Below are 25458 nucleotides of genomic sequence, written 5' to 3'. Positions count from 1 at the left end.
CCTGGAGAGAAGGGACTCGTATGTGAGATTGCTGTTTGTGGACTTCAGTTCTGCCTTCAACACCATTGTGCCACAACGTCTCATCAACAAACTTGACAAGCTGGGCCTCAGTACCTATCTCTCCAACTGGCTACTGGACTTCCTCTGTCAGAGGCCACAGGTGGTACGTGTTGGCGACAAAATCTCCGCCAGCATCACGCTGAGCACGGGGGGCCCCCAAGGCTGCGTGCTCAGTCCGCTGCTCTTCACCCTCCTGACGCATGACTGCACTGCAACCTACAGCGACAACCGCATAGTGAAGTTTGCTGACGACACGACTCTGGTGGGTCTCATCACCAAGGGAGACGAGACTCAATAGAGGCTGGAGGTTGACCTTCTGACCACGTGGTGCAGGGACAACAACCTCCTGCTGAACGTCGACAAGACCAAGGAGATTGTTGTGGACTTCCGGAAGAGTCACATCCAACACCTGCCGCTGACCATCGACGGTGCTGTGGTGGAGAGAGTGAGCAGCGCCAAGTTCCTGGGGGTGCACATCAGTGAGGATCTCTCCTGGTCCACCAACACCGCATCACTGGCAAAGAAAGCCCAGGGACGCCTGTACTTCCTGCGGAAACTCAGGCGAGTGAGCGCTCCTCCGGCCGTCATGACTACATTTTACCGCGGCACCATTGAGAGCGTCCTCTCCAGCTGTATTGCTGTTTGGGGTGGCGGCTGCACTGACTACAACTTGAAGGCCCTGCAGCGCATAGTGAACACGGTTGGTAAGATTATTGGTGCTTCGCTCCCCTCCTTGAAGGACATTTACACCTCTCATCTCACCCGCAAGGCGACCACGATCGTGAGTGATGTGAGTCACCCCGCTCACTCTTTGTTCGAGCTTCTGCCCTCTGGGAAGAGGTACAGGAGCCTGCGCTCCCGCACGACCAGACTCTCCAACAGCTTCATACTCCAGGCTGTTAGGATCCTGAACTCGCCCCCCCTTTCTGCGTAGCGTCCTGTACTTTGCGCTATGCTTACTGTCAGCTGTACGCACACTGGCTCAGTTTTGCTCCTCTTATTTATTGGGTTATTTGTTTATTATTTATTCATCACTCATTTTATTTATTTATTATTTATTAGTTATTGTTTGTGCCTTCTTGTTTTTATTTTGTGTCGTCTACTTGTATGTTTATCGTGTACTGTGTCTCGTCACCGTGGGATGGAGGAAACGGAATTTCGGTTTCTTTGTGTGTCTTGACATATGAAGGGATTGACAATAAAGCTGACTTTGACTTTGACATGCTGCAATTACTTTATCTTATTCATTTAGCTTGTCACATGTTAACATTGACAATGCAGTTTGACTGTTTAGCGGTCGGTGAACTTGTCATTTCTTTTCCTTCTGTTTTGTGAGCTCATACTGTTTTGTGGATTGTGATATGTGCCAAGACTCCTTGTACCTGGCTGACGCCAGGTGGAGGGAATCACTGAGGATGTTAGAAAGGGCCTCCCTCTTTTTCCATGTCATTAGACTGGCAGGGTTTTTTCTCGAGGGAGGGCCGGCAACTTTTTGAGGTTTCTAACGGACCACGCCAAATTCATTACTTCGCAAATTATCGACGGTATTGAGATATTACCTAAAGGGGGTGGTTATCGTCATTTGAATACTGTGGACTTCTTTATTCGTGGTTCCTGAAAGGCCTCAGATTGCTGTCAGGGAGCAATTGGATACCAAAGTAGTTTGAGCTTTCCTGGTTAAAATAACCTTAAGTAGCATGCCTCGAGCGTGATATAGGCTGTGCAGGTATAGGCCAAATTGTAGACGTGACCAGAACATTTGGTTGGGTGAAGATTTTTGGATGTTTACCGATGTCATCTCTTTTTGGACCGTTTTCGGGACATTTATAAAGTTCCGGAGGGGGGAATGAGGTAAATTTTGGATTCTGTATGTCACCTTAAATGGCGACCTTGCAGCAGTGAGAAGATCCTAAGCTATTTTTGCGGTACAGAGAAGCTCTAGTTTCAGGAATGTGTAGGTGCTTAGAATATGGAAGGGCCATTCGTCCGTGACCAGGAAGACCTTTGTCCATGCCCTTTTAAGGGCATCGGAAGTAACCAGTAGAGTGAGACTCGGACCGCAGCTGTTGTCTTACGAGGTACAAATGATGGGGGAGAACAGATAGAGAGAGGCGCGCAGGGGGCGCAAGGGGCAAGAGCAAGAAGCGCGAGGGCCTTTTTGGGGCGAACATCTTGGCTGTCGAGAGCTGAAACATCTTTGCTCTTGGGGCCACTCTAACTTTTGGAGAGACATCACTTTGACATCGGTTGAATAAATCTTTTCCCAATCAGCCGTGTGTCACCGAAGTCCTTCCTTACCCGGACCAGCCATCATCCACCGAGTGTTTTTTTGGAGACCAGCAGAACAACAAAGACCATTCACCACACACACAACACAGGGAAACTGGCATGCGTACACGCGCGGGCACACACACACAGTTTTTAATGGCATCGTGTTGTTAGGATACGGATTTTAGCTATTGATCTGACTCCAAATTGTGATCAACACTTAACACAAAAATTGCTATGTTCTAATCCACACACTGGCGCACCTAACAATTTTGCGAGTTCGTTCTGTCAAAGAGAAGACCAGTAGATCAATCAGACCGAATTTACCAATTGTTTAATCTTGACAAAGCAAGCTAATACAGGCGCCTGGGTCTTGGGTCCTTAACACAAAAACTCGTGTGCCTTCGTGACCAGAAAAGACGACACATTCTTCCGGGTTACCCAGTTTTAAAGAAACACAATATCAATATTCAAACATGCAAAAGATTGTGTGGTGATTGGTCGATGGTCATCTCCTCCTCGTTTGGGTTTTTCCCCTGCCCAGCACAGGTGTCTGGACCACAAAGACGAGTTGTTTTTCGCGTTCCCATCGGCCTTGAGATATCCTCCCTTTCTGGACCTCCTGTTCCACAATACTTTGAAGAAACCAAATTCATGTAGCCTGCACATTCGTTTCCACTTATTAAGCGACCACACTACTACTAGAAATTATATTGATATGATTATATGTGTCTAACGGAGCCTTAATCAAATGTGTTTGCAAACTGCCGAAAGTACATTTCCCTTTAGTGTGTGTGTGCGTGTGTGGGGTGTGTGTGTGCTGAATAAATCCCTAACTTTTCTGCATTTGTCCGCATCCTCCTCCAGCGCCTTTCTTTTTTTGTCCCTCTCTCTTTTTGACACGTTCGAAGTCCATTTTTCTCACTTGCACCGCTCGCTAGCAACAGCAGCCGGTACCTTCACGTGCTCTGTGTGGTTGGTATACGGACTGTGGGGGCGGGTGTTAATTGATATAAAGTACGGGTGTAACGATTCATCGATACACATCGATTAATCAATATAATGCTCTACGATTTGTTGGTATCGATGCTAAACGTAAACATCGATCTCTATCGCCCGTTTTTGACCTCGGACATTAGACGTGACTTTATTTTGAAATCCAGTTCATTGTTGCTTGCTTCCTCTTTCCGGGAGCAGTGCGCCCGGCGTTGTTGTGTTGTGAGCAGAGCAGGCACGTGAAAGCGGAGCAGACAACTACGCGGCTCCTGGGCTGGTGCTATGGCTAGTGTCCAAGAAGACGAGGAAATTCGCTCGCCTTTGGGCTTCAAGTCATTCGTTTGGAAGCACTTTGTAATTTCCTAAATAAAAAGTTTGCAGTACCTTGTTGATTTTGCGTATGAATTGTTATAAATCAGGATATTGTTCTATATTGATCGTAGAGCACTATATCGTGATGTATCGTGAATGAACCACAGCAGGCTTTAAGATATCGGCAAATATCGTATCGCGGTTCTTTGTATCGATATATCGTATCGTGACAAAACCCGCGATTTACACCCCTATCTGTTAGATCAAGTCAACCCATTAGAATAAGTGCCCCCCCTCCCATTTCAAAATGGGTTTTATTTTTCATTTTTAGAGGGTAAGAGAAAGTACAAACGGAAACCAAGCATTTATCTTGACTGAAAAAGATTCCTTTTTTATTTTAAAATTAAAACTCCACGAAAAGTCAATCACACTCAGTTCAGGCGTGTTCATTGGACAGGAGCGGCCAGGGCGGCGTCAAGGGCGCTCTGCGCGTCGCTGATCTGCTGCTTTAGCCTCTGCTTTGTGGCTTCATTTTGCGCCGTCCTCAGCATTTCCCGCATGTCGGCGATGGCCGCTCGGTACCCAGGAGTGTTGTAGAACACTCGGATGGCCTTGTCCCCGCTGCACGCCAAAAAGCGGCCAGTGACATCGAAGCGGAGGTCCGTGATCTCTAGGCTGTGCACGTCGAGCAGCTGCTCCTCCAGTTGGCCGCTGGAGGCGTCGTACAGGGCCACGTCGCTGCTGTGGCTGATGGCCACCACCCGGCCGTCGGGCGACAGTGCCGCGAGGCTGCCAGGGGACGAGGCACAGGCAACGCTTCTGAGCAGGTATGGGTCTTGCTGCTTCTTGTACTCCACATCCGTGTTCCACAACTTCCATGTCCCGTCTTTGGACACAGTCACCATTCTGAAAGCGCACGGGAGAATCCTAACTCAGCGTTTGATTCTGCTGAGGCCCGCAATCGGCGCCGGTTTCAGAACAAGCTAATTGAAACCCAAGAGTATGTCGGGTTGCCATACTGGACGACAGCGGTGCGCAAAGGCAATAAAGAAACAAAGTTGTACCTGCGAGAGTCATTGGAGAAGGCAAACGCGTGGACTCCCGCACAGTGGCCTTTGAGCTCAAAGGCTCGCGTCACCCCCTTAAACTCGCCCGTCTTTGCAAAGCACACCTCCCACACCTTGACGTCAGGGGTGAATCCGCAGGACGCCACAAACCTGAGAGAAAAACATCACGCTCACCAGGGCTGTGGACTCTGTTCGGACTCGGGGACTCTGTCGTTTTTGCCGGGCTCGGTGCTGATTTTGACCGAGTCCACCGAGTCCCACAATAAAAAAAAGAGGCAAGACGCAGCCAGAGAGTGTCAGGTTACAGTCAGCGCGGTAGGAGTTGGAAGAAGCAGTAAAAACTCCACCAAACTCGCCGTAATGACACGTGATATATGTTACATCCTTACTATTTTCCAGGTTCTTAGATAGCAAGAATAGGTCGGACAACGACGTGAATGATAACTGCTTTATTCCTTACTCACAGTGCGTTCACAGGGCGTACACAGAATGCCCATCCCACTTCCGGGGTTTTTCTACTACGGAATTTGAGTTAGCCCAAAATACACAACATCTCTTCCCCTCTTACAATGAACGTGCTATATGCATGAACAACATAGTCTTATGCACCTATAACTTGACATCTTCAAGATCTATCAATAACTACCATTAAACAATTATCATATTTGGTCCAGACAATTATGACAATAATATTCCCATGAAACCTTAACTTTGGGTGAGGGTGGACCACCTCGAATTATACCGAATTATAGTGAAAAACCGATGTCGTACGGCGTCGTACGGCGTCAGCACTATGTTGTTTTCAATAAAAACATGAAGAACTCACGTTTGCGTCAGTCAATTTTAATTCTTATAAAGGATTATTCTCATTTGATGTCTTTAAATTCATCCGCGTTCTGCCATTGAAGCGGGGTGCATTCAAAGACCAGTCGTACAGACGGAAACGTTTTGTGATCAAATCTTTCATAACGAGAATGATTTGAGTGAATTGATTTGAATGAATAATTGAGAAGAGATTTCCGTTCTGAAGGCTCCTTTTGTCCCAAGCAAAGTGACAGATGGCGGGGAGGGGGGATAAAAATTGTAAAATCAATTCACTTAAATCATTCTCGTTATGAAAGATTTGATCACAAAACGTGTGTGGCTTTTTCTTAAATGAACACGTTTGACATTGCTATCGTGTCAGCTTTTAATTATATTGCGCTGTCATGTTAAAGCAAATTAATAAATGCAACAATATTAATTTGCTTTGAAAATACCTGAGTAATAAAATAAAATGGATGGATGGATGAATGATGATCACAATTAAGTATAAAGTCTCCTTTGTAATATATACTCCTTGTAGCCTGTACCCAAAAAGAGGAGTTTCTTTGCATCGAGGTTTATGCAAAGAGCTCACGTAATTCTATTGTTGCGTTTTGGTGAAGTGAATGAGTGTTCCGTCTGTACGACTGGTCTTTGAATGCACCCCGCTTCAATGGCAGAACGCGGATGAATTTAAAGACATCAAATGAGAATAATCTTTTATTAAAAATTTAAATTGACTGACGCAAACGTGAGTTCTTCATGTTTTTATTGAAAACAACATAGTGCTGACGCCGTACGACATGGGTTTTTTGCTCTCCAAATAAGGGGTCGTCACTAATTATTTGTGTTTAGATAAATGTCTGAGCTATAATGGTGTAATTAATGATTAAAACTTGAAAGTATCTGTTTATTGTATTCGTTTATATGTTTAATAAAGACAAAGCCATCACAAAACTGTTGTAATTATTTAGATTTTGATCTAAATTAGCCTTGAATAAAGACTAAGCAGTCACATGAATTAACAGAAAAAACGGACAGCCGGACTCGGACTCATGGTCAAGAGGCCGGACTCGGACTCTGTGCAAAAATTCGACCGAGTCCACAGCCCTGACGCTCACCCTTTCGCTCACTTGCGCGGTGCCGGATGCGAAGACTGACCTGCTGCACGGGGAGATGGTGGCGTAAGAGTTGCTCATCTGGTTGGTGTTGATAGAGGCCAGTATTTCACCTTTCAGGTCCCAAATGTAGATGGTGGTGTCGGCCGTGGCAATCATGATGAACTTGCCTGCGGGGAACGGGTGATTGACAGCTAGGGTATGATGGTCTTTCTTTTTTAACATACATTTTGGGCCTACGTACCGGTCTCCGCGATGGCCATGTTGAGGATGCTGCCCTTGTGTTTGGCCGGGAAGTCGTCGGGGCTCACCTTGAAGCTTGTGGTCCCGTCTGCCTTTTTGCTCATTTTGAAGACGCACATTGTGTCACTGTTAGCCAGCCAGGCAATGAAGGCCCTGCGGGTGGAAGGGGCGACACACGGCCAAGGAAGAGGAGGTGAGCAGCGAGTCTCGCAAAGAGGCTGCTTTGACGGCCACAAGGGCTCCCCAAAAATGCGGCTTTGATGGCAAGAAGGGCGGTGGCCAGGTGCCCAACATGCCACGCAACCAACCTGGAGTCTGGGCTGAAGCGGACCAGCATGGCGTGGTCCAGCTCCACGTTGGCCCTCAGACATTTGTGCTCTCGCTCCTGAAAGTCTTTGGTGCTCCATATTCGCACGGTGCGGTCGTCGGCGCACGACGCCAAGTATTTGCCGTTGCTGCTGAAATCCAGGCAGGTCACATTCCCGATGTGGCCCTGAGGAAGACAGCAAAACCTCCTTGACGTTTTATTGGCGGGTCATCTGCGCTCCTTTGCGACGCTATTGACACGCGTATGGAGGGGTTGACAACTTTCGCATTTACTTTCAGCGTAGAGGCCAACAGGGGATGGCTGAAGTTATGTTGTGACAATTTGTCTTTGCGGCTGCGCTGCTGCTTGAGTTTCTTTGCCGCCGGTTCCTTTGCCGTGACGCCTTCAGCTGGAAGCATAGAAAGCGCAGCGGTTTTGACTTGAAATTTATGACAACCTTCTGTGGAAGTCTGTTTCCACCGTGTTGAAATCACTCCGCTACCATCCGTCCTGAGCCTTTTTTTATGCACTGCAGTAAAATAGTGTGCAATTGGGAATGGACACTCCAAAAATAACGGGTTAAATAATAGATTTCTTAACCCGTACGATTCAAGGCTCAACAGGTGCCGTTGGAAAGGTGCTACTTGTCATTCAATTCAACAACAAATAATATGGGCCAGAGAGAAAGAACATCATTTGTATCCGTACTTCGGAAACGGTACGTAGTGCGGAACAGATTATTTCAGCTCCACAGTTGGTTTCCAATGCAAAGAATTACATGGCTAACAGGTCAGAGTTGAGTCATCGTCGTCTCCAGTTTCAGCAAGCAACTCCGTAATGACGCGCGTGAGCATGTGCGGCAGCAACAGCAGCGTGAATAAGAGCACGAAACACTCTGAACTATCAAAGTGCAATCACCACGTTAACATCAACGCTCCTGTCAACTCCTACCGGCACGACTGCTCGTCTGCACAGCTTCTTCTTGTAGTTCTTCTTTCCGCTTCCCCACGGTAAAAGCGACCAGGCTCACCAGAGCGCCCAGTAACAAAGACAAGACGACCAAGCCGAGCAACTCCATCTCTCTCTGCCACGTAATTTGACTCACGCCGCTAAGAATGACGGGACTTTTCTTATTCCTGATGTTTTCTTAGGCAGTTGCTGAACGCCAAAGGCGCGTTGTCGCCAATTGTAGGTTTGGTGTCGAACTGCATTGCAGTCATCCCAGCTGAACATAGAGAGACAGCTCTGGTGGTGCGCTTCCGCTATGGAGACAAAGTCAGAGAGGCAATACTGAGATAGCTTGGACATCTGCAGAGGAGGGAACATAGGGAGAAGGATACTGAGGATGGAGCCACCAGGCAGAAGAGAGAGGCCAGATATACACAGATAGTGCCATCCTATAAGCTAATGATTCAGAGTAATGCTTAAAATAGTAGTAGATGCAAAGTAAATGCACATAAACAGATGATTACTATTGTAGGGGTGTAAATCGCGGGTTTTGTCACGATACGATATCGATACAAAGAAACACGATACGATATTTGCCAATATCTTAAAGCCTGCTGTGATTCATTAACGATACATCACGATATAGTGCACTATGATCGATATAGAACAATATCCTGATTTATAACAATTCATACGCAAAATCAACAAGGTACTGCAAACTTTTTATTTAGGAAATTACAAAATGCTTCCAAACGAATGACTTGAAGCCCAAAGGCGAGCGAATTTCCTCGTCTTCTTGGACACTAGCCATAGGACCACCCCAGGAGCCGCGTAGTTGTCGGCTCCCCTTTCACGTGCCTGCTCTGTTCACAACACAACACTGCTCCCGGAAAGAGGAAGCAAGCAACAATGAACTGGATTTCAAAATAAAGTCGCGTCTAATGTCCGAGGTCAAAAACGGGCGATATAGATCGATGTTTTTGTTTAGCATTGATGCCAACAAATCGTAGAGCATTTTATCGATTAATCGATGTGTATCGATGAATCGTTACACCCCTACTATTGAGTGCTTGGCATTGAATAGAGAGGTTTAAAATCAATACAAAATGAGCTTTTGGTCACAATCTGCATATTGGTTTGTTTGGAGTCTTTTTAATGAAGTCCTCTGAGGATTTCACTCAAAATGAAGCAACTAAAATCTCTAGCAGTCGATATGGCCCACTGGCTGCTTGCTTGTAAGTTATTTATTGGGCTGTTCAGTGTCTTTAATAAAAAGGAATGCACCCCCTCGGAGAATTGTTTTTTCAGGAATGTTTGCAGGTAAGAAGCACTATGGCAAAGCAGTAAGACCATCTTCTCAATTGTCCTTTATGTGCAGACATGGCCGCATAAGAGCGCAGGCTGCAGAAAAATAAATTTAAAAAAAGAAAGCCGCATCGCTGCGTATCCTCCTGCGTTCGCGTCTGTCTTCGCCATCATCTGTCCGAACCGTGCGAGGATAAGATCGGCCAAAATACAAATGACTGCATAGAAAAATAAACATCTGCATTCTCCTTAAGACCGTGTCCAAAACAACAAAGGATATGATTTGAAAGCACTTTTCCTCAAGCACATGCCCATTGTGTCTTTAGAGTACAAGGAGTCAGTTGTCTGGACTCCGGGCGGCTTTCTGCATCCTCTCCCAATGAGGGGAGCCGAGGGTGTCGGTGGCGCTCTTGTTTGGAGAGATTGGGAAAGCCAACGCAGCGATGACCTGAATCCTCATAAAAGCTCCTCAACTGGCACGAGATCATTTCTTCCTGTTGTGCTGCCTCCGTGCTTGCAGTCTTTGCCGCACACCGCTCGGCTTTGAGCCCGCCCCGATGGAGAAGGAAGGAGTTGCTTGGGAACCTGATTGGGAAAAGGCGGCACGAGACTCAGAGAAATTTCCTTGAACCAATTCCAAATGAGCATAATAAGAAAGGCGGCTCTTGACGTGCGGACTTGGCTTGAGGAGCCCAGACATTCAAAACGTTCACCATGAGCTTTGGATGACAGGCCGATGACATTCATGACGTACCAAAAGGAGCAGCATTGAAAGCCTGGACCGGCGCGCTGGCATTTCCAAAAGGAATTGGACCAGTGGCTGTGGCGGGGCTCTGACGGAAATTGGGAGTGCATGTGCCTGTGGTGGAGAGTCATAAAACAGTTGGAATGAAGAACGATTTGGATTTGATGTCAGGTATTCAAGTTGTCCTGTTGAAAATAATGACCGACCGCGTCTGCCACCGCGGCTCTCGTATCACTTCACAACTCAAATAAAATTGACCAAAAGCGCAGCTTTGACACGAATAACTCACCGGCAGCCCCGAAATTGAAGCCTCCCATCTTATTGGCGACAGGTGTCCCGAACTGCGGTTGCGAAATGGTGGCACCAAAGTTAAACCCGCCGGATGCTGGTGGTGGAGCAGGGCTCGAGGGTGTCTGCTGTGGACCGCCGCCACCAAACGTGAAGGATGACGCGCTGGGAGTCTGAGCGGCCTGGCCGAAAGCGAAGGCGGTTGAGGCACCTCCAAACGCTGGTTTGCTTGGCGTGACAAAAGCTGACGGTACCGCGGCAGAGGTGGCAGGTGCCCCAAAGTTGAAAGGCATTGCGTTGGAAGCGGGTGCAGCTGGCCCGCCGCCAAAGGTTAACGGCTTAGGTGCAACGAGCGTGGAGCCGAAGCTCGACTGGGGCCCCGAGGCTTGAAAGGACGTCTTTCCAAAGGTGAACGTGGGCTGGGTCGTGGGGCCAGCGGCACCGCCGTTGGCCGCAGATGCAGGGGCAGCGGTGGCCATCGCCAAACCTCCGAACGAAGCCGTGCTTGTGTTTTGACTGACTGTGGCCTGACCAAAGGCAAACACCTTCTGGCCGGCGACTTGAGATGTTGGCTGTGCAGCTCCAAATGTGAAGGCGCTCGTGGAGGTGGGGGCGGGAATGGCAGCCACAGGAGTTGTGGAGGCTCCGGCTCCAAACTGAAATCCCGGCGTAGAAGCTGGCGCTGAGGTGGCACTCGCGGTCATTGAGGGTGGTGCCGACCAGGTTCCGAAGATGGATTTTGTGGACGGCTGGGCTGCTGGTGGAGCGCTGCTGGTGGAGCCTGAGGTGGCGGCTGCGGTGGAGGCCACTTCAGGGAAGAGCGAAGAAGCAACGGTGCTACTTGTTGAGGATCCAAATAATGAACAAGTTAAAGAAACCGCCCCAGACGTTGTGGCGGAGGTTGCGCATGACGGTGGAGCAATGGTGGCTCCTGCCGTACCTGAGACTGTTGTGGATGTGGCGGCGGTGGCAAAGCTTGCTCTGGCGGAGCTACTTCCAAAACTAGGGTTGAAGTTTTGGAGCGTAGGTTTGCTCTCTAGGCTTGTTACAATTAACGGGGCGGAGGTGGCGATGGCAAAGATGGGTTTGAAACCTGAGGCCGGCAAAGGGTTGGAGTGACTGAGCATGGGGGTCGTGACCATGGGGGGCTTAGGAGCGGAGCACGCAGCGGGAACACCGCCGAGCTGGCTCGACGATGTTAATGGGCCAGCGGGAGGTAATGAGGGAGCGCCGCTGGTGGCCTTGGAAACCTGGCCTGGGACTTGAGTGAAGGCAGAGGTCTGGTCCACGCTGCTATGAGCAGGATGAGACTGGGAGACGGGCCACGGCTTCAGAGCGTCAGCTACGGGCTGTACCTTCAGGCTTGAGACGCCCGGCGGTACCGGGGACGTCAATGTTGAAACTGCGGACAGCAAACAGACACGTTGTGGTGATTAGCCTTTGACCTTGTTAAAGGCGATTAGTCTCCTACACTGGGCGGTCCTACCTGTGGTGGCGCCGGCAGTTGATGCACAGCTCGTAGGACTCTTCATTTTCAGAGCCTCTAGGAGTGGGTTCGAAAGCGCAGGGGATGGCTCAGGATCCGGAGCGATGACCGAGGGAGCAGTGCTGCAGGCTTTGGGCAGAGGGGCAGCCAGCAGGCTGCTCAGGGTGAGTGTGCCGGAGATGACGCTGGCGCTCATTGGGGCTGAGGTGGTCAACGAGGCAGGTGCGATGGAGGTCAATGAAGGGCTGGAGGACTTTTGTGGTTCAGCAACTGCACAGAGACAACAACAAGCTCAGGCTTAATGTGGCTAAAGTCCCATTTTCTTTTCTTTTTTTTTTTTGCTGTCTTGATGTTAAACTAGAATTGGTGTCTTGGGCAAAACCAGTTTCAGGCACCGTTTTTTTTCATGTATAATGCGCACCCATGTATAATACGCACCCTAAAAATGGCATGTTGATGCTGGAAAAAAGCCTGTACCCATGTATAATACGCACCCAAATTTTGACTCCTACTTAAGTCCGTAAACGTAAAATTATTTCAGAAAAAAGATCATCTTTGGGAACAACCGGATGTTATTCTGCCGGTCAGTATCACTGCGCATGCGCTAGCAAACTCGATAGCGAAGAAATGTTTCGGATTTGTGTAGGGTACATTGTGACAGCAAACGAGCAGGTGATCGAGCAAGCGCCTGATACGAGAGCATTGTGTTCGTATGGAGCGTGTTTGAAGTGAACAGCAGAGAAGAAAGCGCATCTGTAATGGCGGCCTCCGTATCATATCCGGATTTAAAAAAAAAAAAAAAAAAAAAAAATTTTTTTTTTTTTTTTAGTTACTATGTATAATGCGCACCGCACCCTAGATTTTAGGACAATAAATTAGTTACATTTTGCGCATTATACATAGAAAAAAAACGGTAGTTGAATTTGAGGTCCTTGTCATCAGCTCACCGGGTGGCTCCAGAATTTTCTGGATCTTGCTCATGGCTGCTGCCTTCTCTTCATCCAGATCCTTCACAGTGATGGTGTAGCCCAGCTCAGGTGGTGGGGGCTTCAGATCAGTAAGCAGAGTTACGTGGGGAAGGAAGGTAATAAATACATACCGTATTTTCCGCCCTATTAGGCGCACCTAAACACCTAAATTTTTATCAAAAGTCAACAGTGCGCCTTATAGTCCGGTGCGCCTTATATATGGATCAAGTGATGAATTTGTTGATCCATACTGGTTGTACACAGTGCTCTGCCAAAATGTTTTAGTACGTTTTAGTACGACTAGTAAATTGCAAGGTCGCATCGCTTCCCAGCATTACGGTAACTGTAGTCAGGGGGCGTCACCGAATAGCTGTTGTACCCGCGAGGCTATTTCATTTCAAAATAGGCTGCTCCGTTAATGTTTCAAGTAAATCTACGGATCGATATGGAAGGGAAACATAGGTAAGTAGTACCAATGCGTTAGATCGAACTTTAGTCAGTTCTGATCATTTTATAGGAGCTCGTTTGAGAGACGCGATTGTTTACACTTTGCTGAGGCTCATGGGAGATTGCGAGCTGAGGGTCATGGGTTTTTGCGGATGGCTAATGCTATAACGATAGCTGCTATACGCGCGAGGCTATTTCATGTCAAAATAGGCTGCTCTGTTAAAGTTTCGAGTAAATCTACGGATCGATATGGAAGGGAAACATAGGTAAGTAGTACCAATGCGTTAGATCAAACTTTAGTCAGTCCTGATCATTTTATAGGAGCTCGTTTGAGAGACGCGATTGTTTACACTTTGCTGAGGCTCATGGGAGATTGCGAGCTGAGGGTCATGGATTTTTGCGGATGGCTAATGCTATAACGATAGCTGCTATACGCGCGAGGCTATTTCATGTCAAAATAGGCTGCTCTGTTCATGTTTCGAGTAAATCTACGGATCGATATGGAAGGGAAACATAGGTAAGTAGTACCAATGCGTTATATCGAACTTTAGTCAGTTCTGATCATTTTATAGGAGCTCGTTTGAGAGACGCGATTGTTTACACTTTGCTGAGGCTCATGGGAGATTGCGAGCTGAGGGCCATGGGTTTTTGCGGATGGCTAATGCTATAACGATAGCTGCTATACGCGCGAGGCTATTTCATTTAAAAATAGGCTGCTCTGTTCATGTTTCGAGTAAATCTACGGATCGATATGGAAGGGAAACATAGGTAAGTAGTACCAATGCGTTAGATCGAACTTTAGTCAGTTCTGATCATTTTATAGGAGCTCGTTTGAGAGACGCGATTGTTTACACTTTGCTGAGGCTCATGGGAGATTGCGAGCTGAGGGTCATGGGTTTTTGCGGATGGCTAATGCTATAACGATAGCTGCTATACGCGCGAGGCTATTTCATGTCAAAATAGGCTGCTCTGTTCATGTTTCGAGTAAATCTACGGATCGATATGGAAGGGAAACATAGGTAAGTAGTACCAATGCGTTAGATTGAACTTTAGTCAGTTCCAATCATTTTATAGGAGATCGTTTTAGAAACGCAATTGTTTACAGAGGGCTTGTTGGTTATTGGCTAGTGGGTGCATACCGCAACCCTAGTCAACCTCAGTTTGTTGCAGAAAGCTTCTATTTTATGGGCCTTATAGGCCGGTGCGCCTTATATATGGACAAAGTTTTAAAATGGGCCGTTCATTGAAGGTGCGCCTTATACCCCGGTGCGCCTAATAGGGCGGAAAATACGGTACATCAATCGATAGAGAGATGACTTAAAAATGACAAAAAAAAACCAGACAGGATTTATACACCCACAGGCACGGTAAAACTTCTTTCCATATCCTAAAACCTTCCATGAAGCGTGAGAAGTCATTTCCTTACGAGTGAAATATGGTCATCCCGCTTACTGGACACGAGCTGGATCCGACGCTTTCGCTTTCCACCACTGCTGGCGAAGTTTATTGAGCTCGTGACTTGGACCTTGGGCACTGGACTCTGTTTGGCTACAAGTCAATAAAACCATGACCACACAACAGGCATAACCCACGGAACAAAGCCACTTGAAAGACTTACGCGCATCGAGCACTTTGTCCGACGCGGCCCTTTCTGATGGCGGGGAGGACGCCGGGCCGGGAGAAAGGCCGTCATCCTCTCTGGGAAAAGAAAGGGGCCATTTGCAAAGTGTCACTCATGTTCAATCGCATGTGGACGCGCGCAAACGCACCTCGGCCTCTTGGCGGTTCTGTCTGGTGTCTGCGAACGAGACGAACCAGGGCTGGACATGGGCGAGCTCTGCGCAGATAGCTTCTTGAACTTTCAAATGCATGCAAGCGTACAGTCAGCACTTCAAGTGCTTTTCGGGCACTTTAAGGCCAACGTGAAAGGCAAACTTCCAGAGTGCTTGACAGAGGCGAGGAAATCATGGTTCCAAACAAAACAGATTATCCAGACGGTGAAAATAAGAAATGTTTTTTTGGCTTTAAGATAACGCAGCAGCGAACAAGGAAGGCTTCAGCCCAGATTGAAATCTCAAACTCTAAAAATAGTCAATAGCCGCAGCCACGAGCGCAACGCAGCAAACGAGTTACCTGCGCGAGGCCCACTGAAGAGCTGTAGGAGCTTTGGATGGGGTTTCTATTGGAACCCGGTGTGCCTCCAGGGGCGTGCGCTCCACTGGCAGAGCTGATGGATGAGGTGCGGGACCTCTTGAAGGTGGACTCTTCCGCTGCTGATATCATCCCTCGTTTTAGGCTTCCTGGTCTGAATTTAAGAAAAGAAAAAAGAAAAAAGGTACTGTGGAACAACTGGTCGACAGACAGAAAGTCAAAGGCAGGCGTTTTACTCACTTGGGGACCAGTTTCAGTGGTGCTCCGTTGGGCAAGAGGGGCTCAAAAGCTGAGTGGGCGCTCCCTCCGCTGTCGTTACGCCTGGGGAGCAGATTTGGAGCACGTACAGTGAGCCCCCCTAATATGTGATGATCATTTTGATCGAGACAATCGTGATATGAAGTTTCAATGCCATTTTATTTCTACTGGCAGGCACGGGTTGAACGACTTCAGAATTCTTTTGTTTTTGACACTAAGGTCGAGTCGACAGAGAAATTCATGATGTTATTGTTATTTTTTAAGTGACAAGTGTGGCGCAACTCCTTGGTGTCGAGATTTGTTTACCTTCTCTTGCTTCTCTGCTCAGCAGTGAAGTTTCTATCTGCATCGTCGACCTCTCGCTTGCGGCTATCCTTTAACACCTTTAGCACGCTCTCTCTGGAGCAGGGGTCCTCGGGGGCCTTGGGCACAGCCGCACAGCTCGGGTGCTCCAAACTAAAGACAGGAAGAGAACAAATGTCCAGAGTCAGTCATCAGGAACAACTTAATTTTTTGGCATTGTCCCTCTGCATTCACCGTAACAGTGACTCAAACCTGGGGCCGCTGTGGTCGGGCCGAGCGATTTTGACAGTAACCGGACTATGAGCAGCTAGTGAATTCCGAGGCGAGAGGATGCTCTTCTTCCTGAAGCCATCCCACCTAACGGGAGGCAGGACCCCCACCGGAGAGGCGCCTGGCTGTTGAAGCGGGTAGTGCCGCTGGGGGGTGATGGTGAAGTGTCCCACTGTGCCCGACGTCTCCCTGAAACAATTAAGGACAGGAATCTTTCCTTCAAATTGGTTGACACGATATGATCCAATGCCTTGACTTTAACACCGTTCTGATCTTTTATTTTATCTTGAATTCAGTTCGAGATGCAGAGAGCAGGGGAGATCATGGTGTACCTAAAGAGTGTCTGGCGAACAGTTAATTGAAACGTACCTGGTAAAAGAGAGCCTCCGGTTCGGGGTGCAGACTGCATGGTTAGGTCTGGACAACATTTCCCGCAGTTGCTCCCGGACTACTCTGGGCATCCCGAAGTCGCCGGTCGGACTTTCTGGTTTGCCAATGTAGCTTCCCATGAGAACGTCCCCGGGGCTAAAAAGACACGCGTTGCTAGCTATGTGCCCCACGCGATGGATCGCAGCGCCGGCCTGCCTTTGTCTGAAAGCTCCCAGCGACGACCCGCGTGGGTCACGTCGGCAGACGTCGAGCGTTGTTCTCCGCGACACCACCGAAACGTCGCTCAGCCACCAGTCCCAAAAGCGGCGCAGGTAGCCGGCTGGAGCGCTAAATCCAGTCCGAGGATTGAGGCCGAATCTGGCGGGAAGCGGCGTTCCGCGACGCAAGACGAACGCGCCGCCACAAACCACAAGAGTTGCAACAATGTATAGACAAGAGGGGAAGAAATAAAGCGAAAGACCGACTATGCCTAAGCCAGAAAGTAGTACTACGTTTCTCTCTCTGGGTGACATGGCGGCTGCGCACCCATCATGCTGCTCTCCACTACTACGTCGTCTTCTGCGTTCGATAGCAGGAGTATGACTGAAGTTTGGTACAGCAGCGCCACTCAAAGGAAGCAGTGGTATTACACTAACGCTAACCTCAGGCGCGGGTGTGTACCATGAATGCGATATATTTACATCAGACAGTTTTGAACGTTTTTGTTAAACAAGAAAAAAATCCCACAAATGATTCATTTATACAAAAGTGGACAAACATTTTATTTAACATTTTGTTTGGGGGGGGGGGGTCTGTACTGATCTTTCACTGAAAATTAGAGTTTATGATGTAAACTACTTCAATATAGAATGAGCAAACCTGAAACCAACAGTTTCATAATGATTAAAACCTGAATGCTGTTTGAGGTAAATCTAATAGTTATACATTAAATTAAGGGGGTTGAACCTTGAGACGATGAGCTATGTTCAGTACAGCCCGCAATTCTACTGAAAAAAAGGAACATTTTACATATTAATATAAAATACGGTAAAATTGTGCATCACAATTTATTTTCTTGTATGGCCCAGTTTAGCCCTCCACCTTACAAATTGCCTTTCTTCGGTGCACAATGTTGCTGCCTCGTGTGCAAACATGAGACAGAGAAGGGGAACAAAATTGAAATTCCCAAAGAAGTATTTGGGCCTCGTTGGTGCTGGTTTCCTCCCCCACAGCTTTATTTGATTTTGGTCATGGCCAGGGCTCTTCTCTCTGTGTTCTGGAACAAGGCTCGGATTAAACTCCTCACCTCCGTGCCCGTGAACTCCAATGCCAAAGGGCCTTTAGCGTCTGCCCACCTGAGGAAAGGAACCACACACAGATTGCGGTGAGCCACAGTCAGACAATTTTTCCACAAGGTGTGCTGCGCTTTTATGACTGGTTTGCTGAGCTTCCTCAAGTCGTTACCTGTCGACAAGCTCCTGGAGGTTGGCACACAGTACAACGACCAGCTCCTTGAAGGCGCTCCACTTTTTCGCATAAAGGGGGACCTCCTCCTGATATTTCTTGTTCTTGTGCTCGTCAGTCAGTGGTACAAAGACCAACGGGCCCTCCTTGATGACCATCTGGCACAGGATGTGCAAATGCTCACCGTCCTTTGAAGAGATATCCTAGAGTCGGAGAAAAATTGCACAATTCTTCCACTCGGCTCTCAAATGGTTTACAGCCTGTCCAAATGTGCATTTTTTGGCAATAATATGCCTACAACAGCATGATGTCCAAGTAGTGGCCGAACCAACAACTGACCTCCAGCATCATGATCTTGGCAATCATTTCCGCGACGGTGGTGTTGAGGAGGTTACCCATGGCTTTGCAGTAGATGCCGACCGGCAGGACGTCCTGCCACACCGTCCCCAGCTGCTTTAGCTGATGGATCACCTGCAAACAAGTGGGTGGACAGCGTGTGGTCACGCCGGCGAGAGGTCTGACAAAGTCTGGAAGCCGGCAAAAGTTGGCATACCTGCCTCACAGCCTTGCTGGCTGCCGCGTAGTTGTCGGCGTCATCCAGGTTGCAGAAGTTTCGAGCGGTGGAGAGCCGCTCCAGCAGTTCTGCCCTTTGGATGTTCAGCTGCGTAAGAAAGCACTGAGCGCCTGGAGAACACGGAAAGTGGCCATTAGAGCGCAGGTGGGCAAAGGCCACGTTTGATTTTAAAACGAACAGAAGCAGCTCATTAGAGCTCGAGCTTTGTGATTACTGAACTACAAAAGACAGACTTTCCTTGCTCTGGTCACTAAGACAAGTAGCGGTTACATCAGGGGAAGTGGTTGCCACAATTTTTGAGTGGACTACCTCAGGGAAGTGTTTTAGGGCCATCACTTTTCTATTGAACTCTAGTCGCAAGACAAAGAAAAAAAAAAAAAAAAATCTCGCAAGCTATCAATTACCTCCGACATCCACCCTGGTAACAACGTGAGATACATTTTTAAGTGGAGCTCGGCATCTGGTTGAAACGCCAAGACAGTGGTACCTAATTTCCTAAATGCTGGCACCATGTCGACAAAGGTGGTTACGCCCTGGCTGAGGGGCCGCGGCAAGTGCGGTCTAAAATGGTGACCCAGGGTGAGGAGGTGGTGGGCCAGGTACATGCAGTTGTTGTGCTGGATGGCGGCCAGGTGAGGGAACTTGAGAAGGTTCTCCCTGGGAAAAAGAAAATAGCAGAGTTGTGCGATAGAGACCAAAACGTGGACCCCGATACAGGATCATTTCACATGCCGATATGGTCATTTTCCCTTGAAATGACATTCCATTAATGGACATTTTCTGATAATTGTACTTAAAAAAATCCTCAAGATATATACGTACAATCCAACGTTATCTTGCACAATAGAAGTCTTCTAATCATACAGTATTCTGGCATGTAAATCATCATCTTCATAATTGTACAACTCCTAAAGGTGATTCCTTTTGGGTAGGGCGAAATGTGAGGTGCGAGCAATCAAACTAACTTGTGATATGTGGGCACAACATCATGGAAGAGCTGGAAGATGTTTCGGACAGTGAAGAAAAGTTGGGATGCGCTGTGGAGGAACAAAATAAGGGAGACTGGTACCTTCTGAATTGCAAACATTTGGAATTGAAACGGCTCCAAGAGAAGAGAATGTTGTCATGGGAAGGAGGGGTACCATTGCGTGGAGCTTCCAACAGCCTCGCCCAGCGTGTCAACAGCCAGCAGCATCAGCTGCTGCACCGACTCGCTGATGCAACATGGCGGCAGGCGCACTGACAGCCGACCGGTGTTCTCCAGAGTGCTGGCGCCCTCCTCGCTCGGGGCTTCCCTCTTCACTTGCGGCAACGAGTCTGGAACGGGCAGCTCAGCGAGACGTGGCTCGGACTCTGCCGTGATCTTTGTGGAAAAATTAAACACGTTTGTGCATCCAAGCATACATACGTCTTTTGGCTCCAAAGGAAGTCTTGTCTATCTACGGCGACCTCAATTGTTCCTCAATAGAGCTAGGCTAGGCTTTGCGGAACCCGGTGCGAGGACACCAGATTTCCCACCTTGACGGTGTTGTGCATTTTGGCCGTCATGAGTTGACGTGCTGCCACCATGACATCCTTGCATTTCTTGCTGGCAAAGTGGCAGTTGACGTCTCTGGCATATTTGAGCAGATCTGTCGACTCATCCCGCAGAAACTCCATCTCCTTCAGAGCTTTCTCAAACTCCTCCGTCTCCTTGATAACCTGCTGTCACAAACATGGTCGGGTCTCGCAACGTGTTGCCGGCTCGCTCCGCCAAGACAGTCGTGTGCGTACAATGTTGTATTTTTCCAGCTGGCTGCTGTCCGTAGGGATGGAGTAGAGCAGGCATCCGTGGATGATGCAGCGCGAAAGCTCCTCCCAAATCAGCTTCCCCAAGATAGTCGACAGCTTCTGATCACCAATCGTCACGTCTGGCGATAAACAAAAAAGAGGTTGAGCAAAAGGGCACGTTCAGTAGTGGATCTGGATTGGTCGAGCTCGACTGCAAGCCGTGCCGCTTCTTCCTGAGCGTGACTTACTGAGTAGGTTGGAGTAAAGGGTCCTGAGCACCAGGAGCAACTTGCAGTAGACCTGCGATGGAGTGCTGCGCTCCTCGTGAGAGTCCTGCAGTCGCTCGAAGGTCAGGACAATGCCTTTTCCCCGCTGCTCGGACACCAACACCGACAGGGACGGGTGCAGCACCGCCGGCTTCAACATGTTCTTCAAAAGTACCTGACCTGGAAGACAGAACGGCAGCACTGGGCCGCAGGCTCCCATCTTGGAGATCAGGCAAATCAAGCAGTCCACTTTGTCCTTGTCTTTCATTGTTTTGTGGGCACTTTATTTCAGCTGTGCCTGTTGTTAAAGTGCTTGTGTTAAGGTGAGCGTGTTGGATGCACAGATTAGTATTAGCTTCTGACAACGTCTCTAACTGGAGACCACTTGTTTTGCTTGACAAGAAGCCAAATAGTTGTGCTAAGTTCATCTTGTTTTTCCTTTTTACTCACTTCACTGGTTCTTTTATATCAAACAAATTCATTTAGGAATTACGGAACGCATCAAAAGAGCCATGAAAAAATACAACATAAACACACCTGTCAAACCACATATAACACTCCTTCAACTACTGGTCCACCCAAAAGACATGGTCAACCCGTAAAATAAATGCAATTCTTTATACGAGATTCCATGCAAATCATGCAATAAGTCTTACATCGGGGAGACAGGGAGGAACTTCATCACAAGAAAAACATAACACAAGAAGGAGTGTGAGAAGGAGACAGCAACAAGACAAACAAGAGCAATAAAACTACAAGCAGAACAGGAACACTACAAGTCAGCCATTACCGACCACTGTACAAGAGCTTTGGGAGCTTAAGATCAGGGGATGCTTTGAGAATAATTGTCAATTTCTGTCTATGTGAAGCCCTTTGAGACTGCTTGTGATTTAGGGCTATACAAATAAACTTGACTTGACAAGAGAAAACCACATCATGGACTGGGAAAAGGCCAGAGTCATCCGCACTGAAGAAAACAAACATCAGCGTTGGATCAGGGAGGCCATTGAGATCCGCAAGCGGGGCCCGAGGACCATCAACAGGGACGAGGGAGCCTACATGCTCTCTACAACCTGGAACAGCATTCTGGAGAGGTGAACGGACAGCAGAGGGTGTTACTCACCTGTCAAATCTGACAGGTGAGCCATGCCTTCATCCATCAGCTGATCGACGCGTCACAACCACATCAGTGACACTTTGATGAAGGCGGAAGAAACCGCCAAAACATGTCAGGTAATGCATCTAAAAAAATCTGTTTGATATAAAAGAACCAGTGAAGTGAAGAAGCCAAATACCAAGATACAGAGTGCCAAGTTAGCTTTCTATGCTAACATGCTCAATGGAATTTCTTTGGGATGCAAACTGGTGGTTGACCTTTGAGGTATAAAGTACGTCAAAGAGAGGGCGAGTGGATGTGTTGTTGTTGACTCTTACTGAAGAGTTTGATCTTGTGATGAAGGTCTCCCTGGATGGCCAACGCTTGCAGCACAGCAGGCGCTTCCGGTCGCTCGTCCTCCTCGCAAGGAAGGCATAAGCACAGCTCCACCTTCGGGAAGAAGTCCACGCCTGCGGGGTCTGTTGGTACAAGTCGTATTTCATCCCTACGGACGTTCAGTGCTTCGAGCACCGCCCCCTGGCCGTCATTCGGGATTCACGAAACCGTGGTTATGGTCGGAACGTTCGTTTCAAGTGCTCTATAAATAATGTTGAGTCGTTGTGCGCTAAATAACGACGCATCGTATGTATTTGCATTTCTTTCTCACCCTTTAAGGGGGGCAAGTTCCAGATGACGAGGCGCTTCCATTCATCCCCGAGATGATACACCAGGTTTTCCCTCTGCACTGTCAACTCTGAGCTGAGCGCGCTAATCAGCGAGAGCTCTGTCGCCTTCCAGCTTTTGAGAGACTCCACGCTCGTCTTCGCCTGGGAGGAATGCGAATGGAGTTGACGGGTGATTCTCATCTGGCAGGCAATCTTACATTGTGCAAATGCACTTAATTGAGTGAAAAGTGTCTTGAGTTTAATGCCAGTATTACATACCCTTTGCAGCTGGAGAGCAGCATCAACATACTGCTTCTTTTGAAGGCCTTTGTTGAATTCCTCCATCGCGTTGTCAAACTGAGTGACGGAGACATTACGAGAGACAGTAACGAGTGGGTTGTGCTCAATTGTGGGCCAGTGGCCGGTCCGTTTTCTCTCGTGCTTGTTCTCATTCGAGATGGCGCCTCTCCCAGCTAACTGGGTGGAAAACCGGCTGCACCTTGGGACTACGAATGGCCTCAATCACAGTGAGTCGGGGCCCGGTTGTGTTAGCCTTTAGTCATCGTAGGCAATCAACAATAGCGACGTGTTTTACGTGATGCGCATTTTTCAAGGTGAATGCGTTGTGTTGGAGTCATATGTTTAGGAATATTCTACTAAATGTTGTTACGTACGTATTTCAGGTGTCCTAGCATGGTGATGATGATTGTGTTCTTCTCCAGCTGCTGCTTCAACTTGGTATACTCAGCCACAGATGCATGGAGATTTTGTTGAACCTGTTTTTAACAACAGTGACAATGTTGCAGTCTTTTTTCATTCCTTTAACCCCGTTTTATACATACCTCTGTCTCAATAAATCTTTTGAGGGTGTCCATCTCTTTGGAGACATCGTCAACCTGCACCATTAGGTCCTCAGACGCATGTAGACTTGGCAGGAAGTCACTATATCGACTGTTTAACATACCACATATTTCCACCTGGAAAATGGCGAAGAGGAAGAAAAACAATGTGATAAAATGACACCAAAATCCTTTAGGGACATCTTACTCTTGTTTATCGTGATGTCGGTTGTGTCGCTGGGTCCAAATATATTGGTACCGTTTGAATCTATCTAAAGCAGTGGTGTCAAACTCATTTTTTTAGCGGGCTGAATTGTAGTCATAGCTTCTTTCGGAGGGCCATTATGACTGTCAACGCAAATAAATGAGCACCTCATACTATTTACAGTAAAAGCTACAAAACAAACTGACAAATAACTCGTTTTCAAATCAGACGAGTAAAAACTGGTCAAATATTTAAAAAAAAAGAAGATATTATTAAAAGTGAAGACAATTTGCAATTCTAGTAATGACACACAAATTTGATGCACAATTTGTCTTCGCGGGCCACATAAAATGATGTGGCGGGCCATATATATATATATATATATATCATCTAAGGCAGACCTGGGCAAAATACGGCCCGCGGGCCACATCCCTTTGTGCGTCCCTGTCCGGCCCGCAGGAGGCCAATCGTAAATTATATTTGATTACAACTTAATTTAAGAAAAAAAAAATCTGTGTCGTGCGTGCAATACAACTGTTTTGCTTTTATTTTGAAAGGCGTCGCACTTCCGTGTAGCGTACGTGTATGTGAGCTGTGCGTGAAGGTGAACAGTGCGAAGTAATGCTCCCCGAGAAATGTGTGCTGACCCTCAAAAAAGAAAAGTTGACAAGGAGCGCCGTGTTTTCAACAAGACATGCTAGTATTTCTTTACAGAAATGAAAGGTAAAGCCGTGTGCCTGATTTGTGGTACACAGGTCGCTGTGTTTAAAGAATATAATTTCAGTCGCCACTACACGACCAAGCATGAGAAAAAATATATTTGTCTAATAAACAGCGCGCATCAGAGGCTGATGCATTGCTAGCAAACCTGAAAGCCCAACAAGGACTTTTTTATCAAACTTCACATCCAGAGATGCAGCGGCTTTGTCATTTGAGGAGAAGTTAAAGAAGTTAAGAATAAATTGTACTGATTAATGATTGTTTTTTTATTTGACATATACACCGCAATTTCACATAGCTTAATATAAATATAAACATAATAATTGTATTCTTCTAATTACCAGTACCAGCTATTTAGATTAAATAATTTAGTGCATTTTACAATGGAAGAAAATTGAGCAGGTTTAAGTTATTGTAGGTGTGGCCCTCTGACACAACTCAGGTTTTTCATGTGGCCCTTTGTAAAAATTAATTGCCCACCCCTGATCTAAGGTCACGTTTAAGAAAGCTTCACATGGGAAACTTAAGCGTGAACTAAACATTTGAATTGGATAAACAGCTTTGTGTGCGTGTGCAGTTCCCATGTCACGATCTGCACCAGTCATTATCAACACGTAACGTATGACATTTTTCACTGAGTTTATCCTCATCGGAGCAATGATTGTAGAAATTAATGATGTTCATAATGCGAACGTTGAAGAAGAAACAGTAGTTTCATGTAACGGCACCATGTAAATTGGACAAAGTAAACAGACTTCAAATTCTTCTAAGCAAATAACATTATCTCATCGTTATGCAGGAAAGAATTACATATAAAATGGGTACGTCACAATATTTATAGCCAGACAGGACGACGTTAAAACTTTCAGAAACTTAGCATCACGTTAGCTAATGCGAGGCTAGCGTGGCGCTTTACCTTCGTATCCTCTATCTTGCGCGACATTTTGCTGATTTTACCAGACAGGTCCTCTTTCTCTAGTTTTCCAGAGCTGGCGAGGACTTCGGCGACAAACGATGCCATTCTGTAGTGCAAGGTTATGTGGTTATCTTTCTACGTATTTTGTTTTTTCTGTCACCAAACCCATGACAGGTCAGCTCAACGCGCGCAAGGCGTTTGGATTGGCCACGCGGCGAGGCAATAGCAAA

At 47.3% G+C, this 25458-nt stretch overlaps 3 protein-coding genes across 9 annotated transcripts; all 3 read right to left on the bottom strand.

Moving 5' to 3' along the window:
- Positions 1-4000: 4000 nt before the first annotated feature.
- On the bottom strand, positions 4001-8310 carry tbl2 (transducin beta like 2). Its single transcript, XM_061299409.1, has 7 exons — positions 8127-8310; positions 7469-7584; positions 7177-7361; positions 6870-7021; positions 6669-6795; positions 4701-4853; positions 4001-4542 (listed from the first exon to the last, which is right to left on the bottom strand). Exons 1-7 carry the CDS (start codon positions 8251-8253, stop codon positions 4083-4085), a joined length of 1320 nt encoding a protein of 439 aa, XP_061155393.1. The 5' UTR covers positions 8254-8310; the 3' UTR covers positions 4001-4082.
- A 523-nt stretch (positions 8311-8833) lies between these two features.
- Positions 8834-17315, bottom strand: pom121 (POM121 transmembrane nucleoporin). 4 transcript variants are annotated; one of them, XM_061299408.1, is made up of 14 exons: positions 16930-17315; positions 16714-16869; positions 16327-16533; positions 16078-16227; positions 15754-15834; positions 15496-15667; positions 15132-15220; positions 14981-15060; positions 14789-14910; positions 12895-12994; positions 11948-12217; positions 10463-11863; positions 10183-10287; positions 8834-10013 (listed from the first exon to the last, which is right to left on the bottom strand). In XM_061299408.1, exons 1-14 carry the CDS (start codon positions 17244-17246, stop codon positions 9913-9915), a joined length of 3351 nt encoding a protein of 1116 aa, XP_061155392.1. In that variant the 5' UTR covers positions 17247-17315; the 3' UTR covers positions 8834-9912. The 4 variants fall into 4 exon arrangements, with proteins under 4 accessions (XP_061155392.1, XP_061155389.1, XP_061155390.1 ...); XM_061299405.1 differs by having other exon boundaries at positions 16714-17315; XM_061299406.1 differs by having other exon boundaries at positions 15132-15211; positions 16714-17315.
- A 151-nt stretch (positions 17316-17466) lies between these two features.
- zw10 (zw10 kinetochore protein) lies at positions 17467-25452 on the bottom strand. Of its 4 annotated transcripts, none has more exons than XM_061299914.1 (16): positions 25229-25452; positions 23391-23525; positions 23223-23324; positions 22828-22905; positions 22551-22710; positions 22222-22362; positions 20770-20988; positions 20525-20661; positions 20270-20455; positions 19894-20114; positions 19717-19788; positions 19239-19408; positions 18731-18861; positions 18517-18648; positions 18178-18380; positions 17467-18068 (listed from the first exon to the last, which is right to left on the bottom strand). In XM_061299914.1, exons 1-16 carry the CDS (start codon positions 25331-25333, stop codon positions 17948-17950), a joined length of 2313 nt encoding a protein of 770 aa, XP_061155898.1. In that variant the 5' UTR covers positions 25334-25452; the 3' UTR covers positions 17467-17947. The 4 variants fall into 4 exon arrangements, with proteins under 4 accessions (XP_061155898.1, XP_061155900.1, XP_061155899.1 ...); XM_061299916.1 differs by having other exon boundaries at positions 20770-20967; XM_061299915.1 differs by having other exon boundaries at positions 20270-20452; positions 25229-25451.
- Positions 25453-25458: the final 6 nt, after the last annotated feature.

The sequence above is a fragment of the Syngnathus typhle genome, linkage group LG15, assembly GCF_033458585.1.
Source record: "Syngnathus typhle isolate RoL2023-S1 ecotype Sweden linkage group LG15, RoL_Styp_1.0, whole genome shotgun sequence".
NCBI classification, from domain to species: domain Eukaryota; kingdom Metazoa; phylum Chordata; class Actinopteri; order Syngnathiformes; family Syngnathidae; genus Syngnathus; species Syngnathus typhle.
The sequence above is the reverse complement of the archived record's forward strand: the minus strand, read 5'-3'. Positions and strand labels throughout refer to the sequence as shown.

Coding starts and splice junctions, on each gene's coding strand:
- pom121 (XM_061299405.1), bottom strand. CDS start 17,246: ATGTCACCCAGAGAGAGAAACGTAGTACTACTTTCTGGCTTAGGCATA. Junction 16,228..16,326: donor CCCGACCACAGCGGCCCCAG/GTTTGAGTCACT, acceptor TCCTGTCTTTAG/TTTGGAGCACCCGAGCTGTG. Junction 15,061..15,131: donor AGAACCGCCAAGAGGCCGAG/GTGCGTTTGCGC, acceptor TTCTTTTCCCAG/AGAGGATGACGGCCTTTCTC.
- zw10 (XM_061299914.1), bottom strand. CDS start 25,333: ATGGCATCGTTTGTCGCCGAAGTCCTCGCCAGCTCTGGAAAACTAGAG. Junction 18,862..19,238: donor GCCAGCATTTAGGAAATTAG/GTACCACTGTCT, acceptor CGTGTTCTCCAG/GCGCTCAGTGCTTTCTTACG. Junction 18,069..18,177: donor CTCCAGGAGCTTGTCGACAG/GTAACGACTTGA, acceptor TCCTTTCCTCAG/GTGGGCAGACGCTAAAGGCC.
- tbl2 (XM_061299409.1), bottom strand. CDS start 8,253: ATGGAGTTGCTCGGCTTGGTCGTCTTGTCTTTGTTACTGGGCGCTCTG. Junction 7,022..7,176: donor CGCTTCAGCCCAGACTCCAG/GTTGGTTGCGTG, acceptor TTCCACCCGCAG/GGCCTTCATTGCCTGGCTGG. Junction 6,796..6,869: donor CATGGCCATCGCGGAGACCG/GTACGTAGGCCC, acceptor CGTTCCCCGCAG/GCAAGTTCATCATGATTGCC.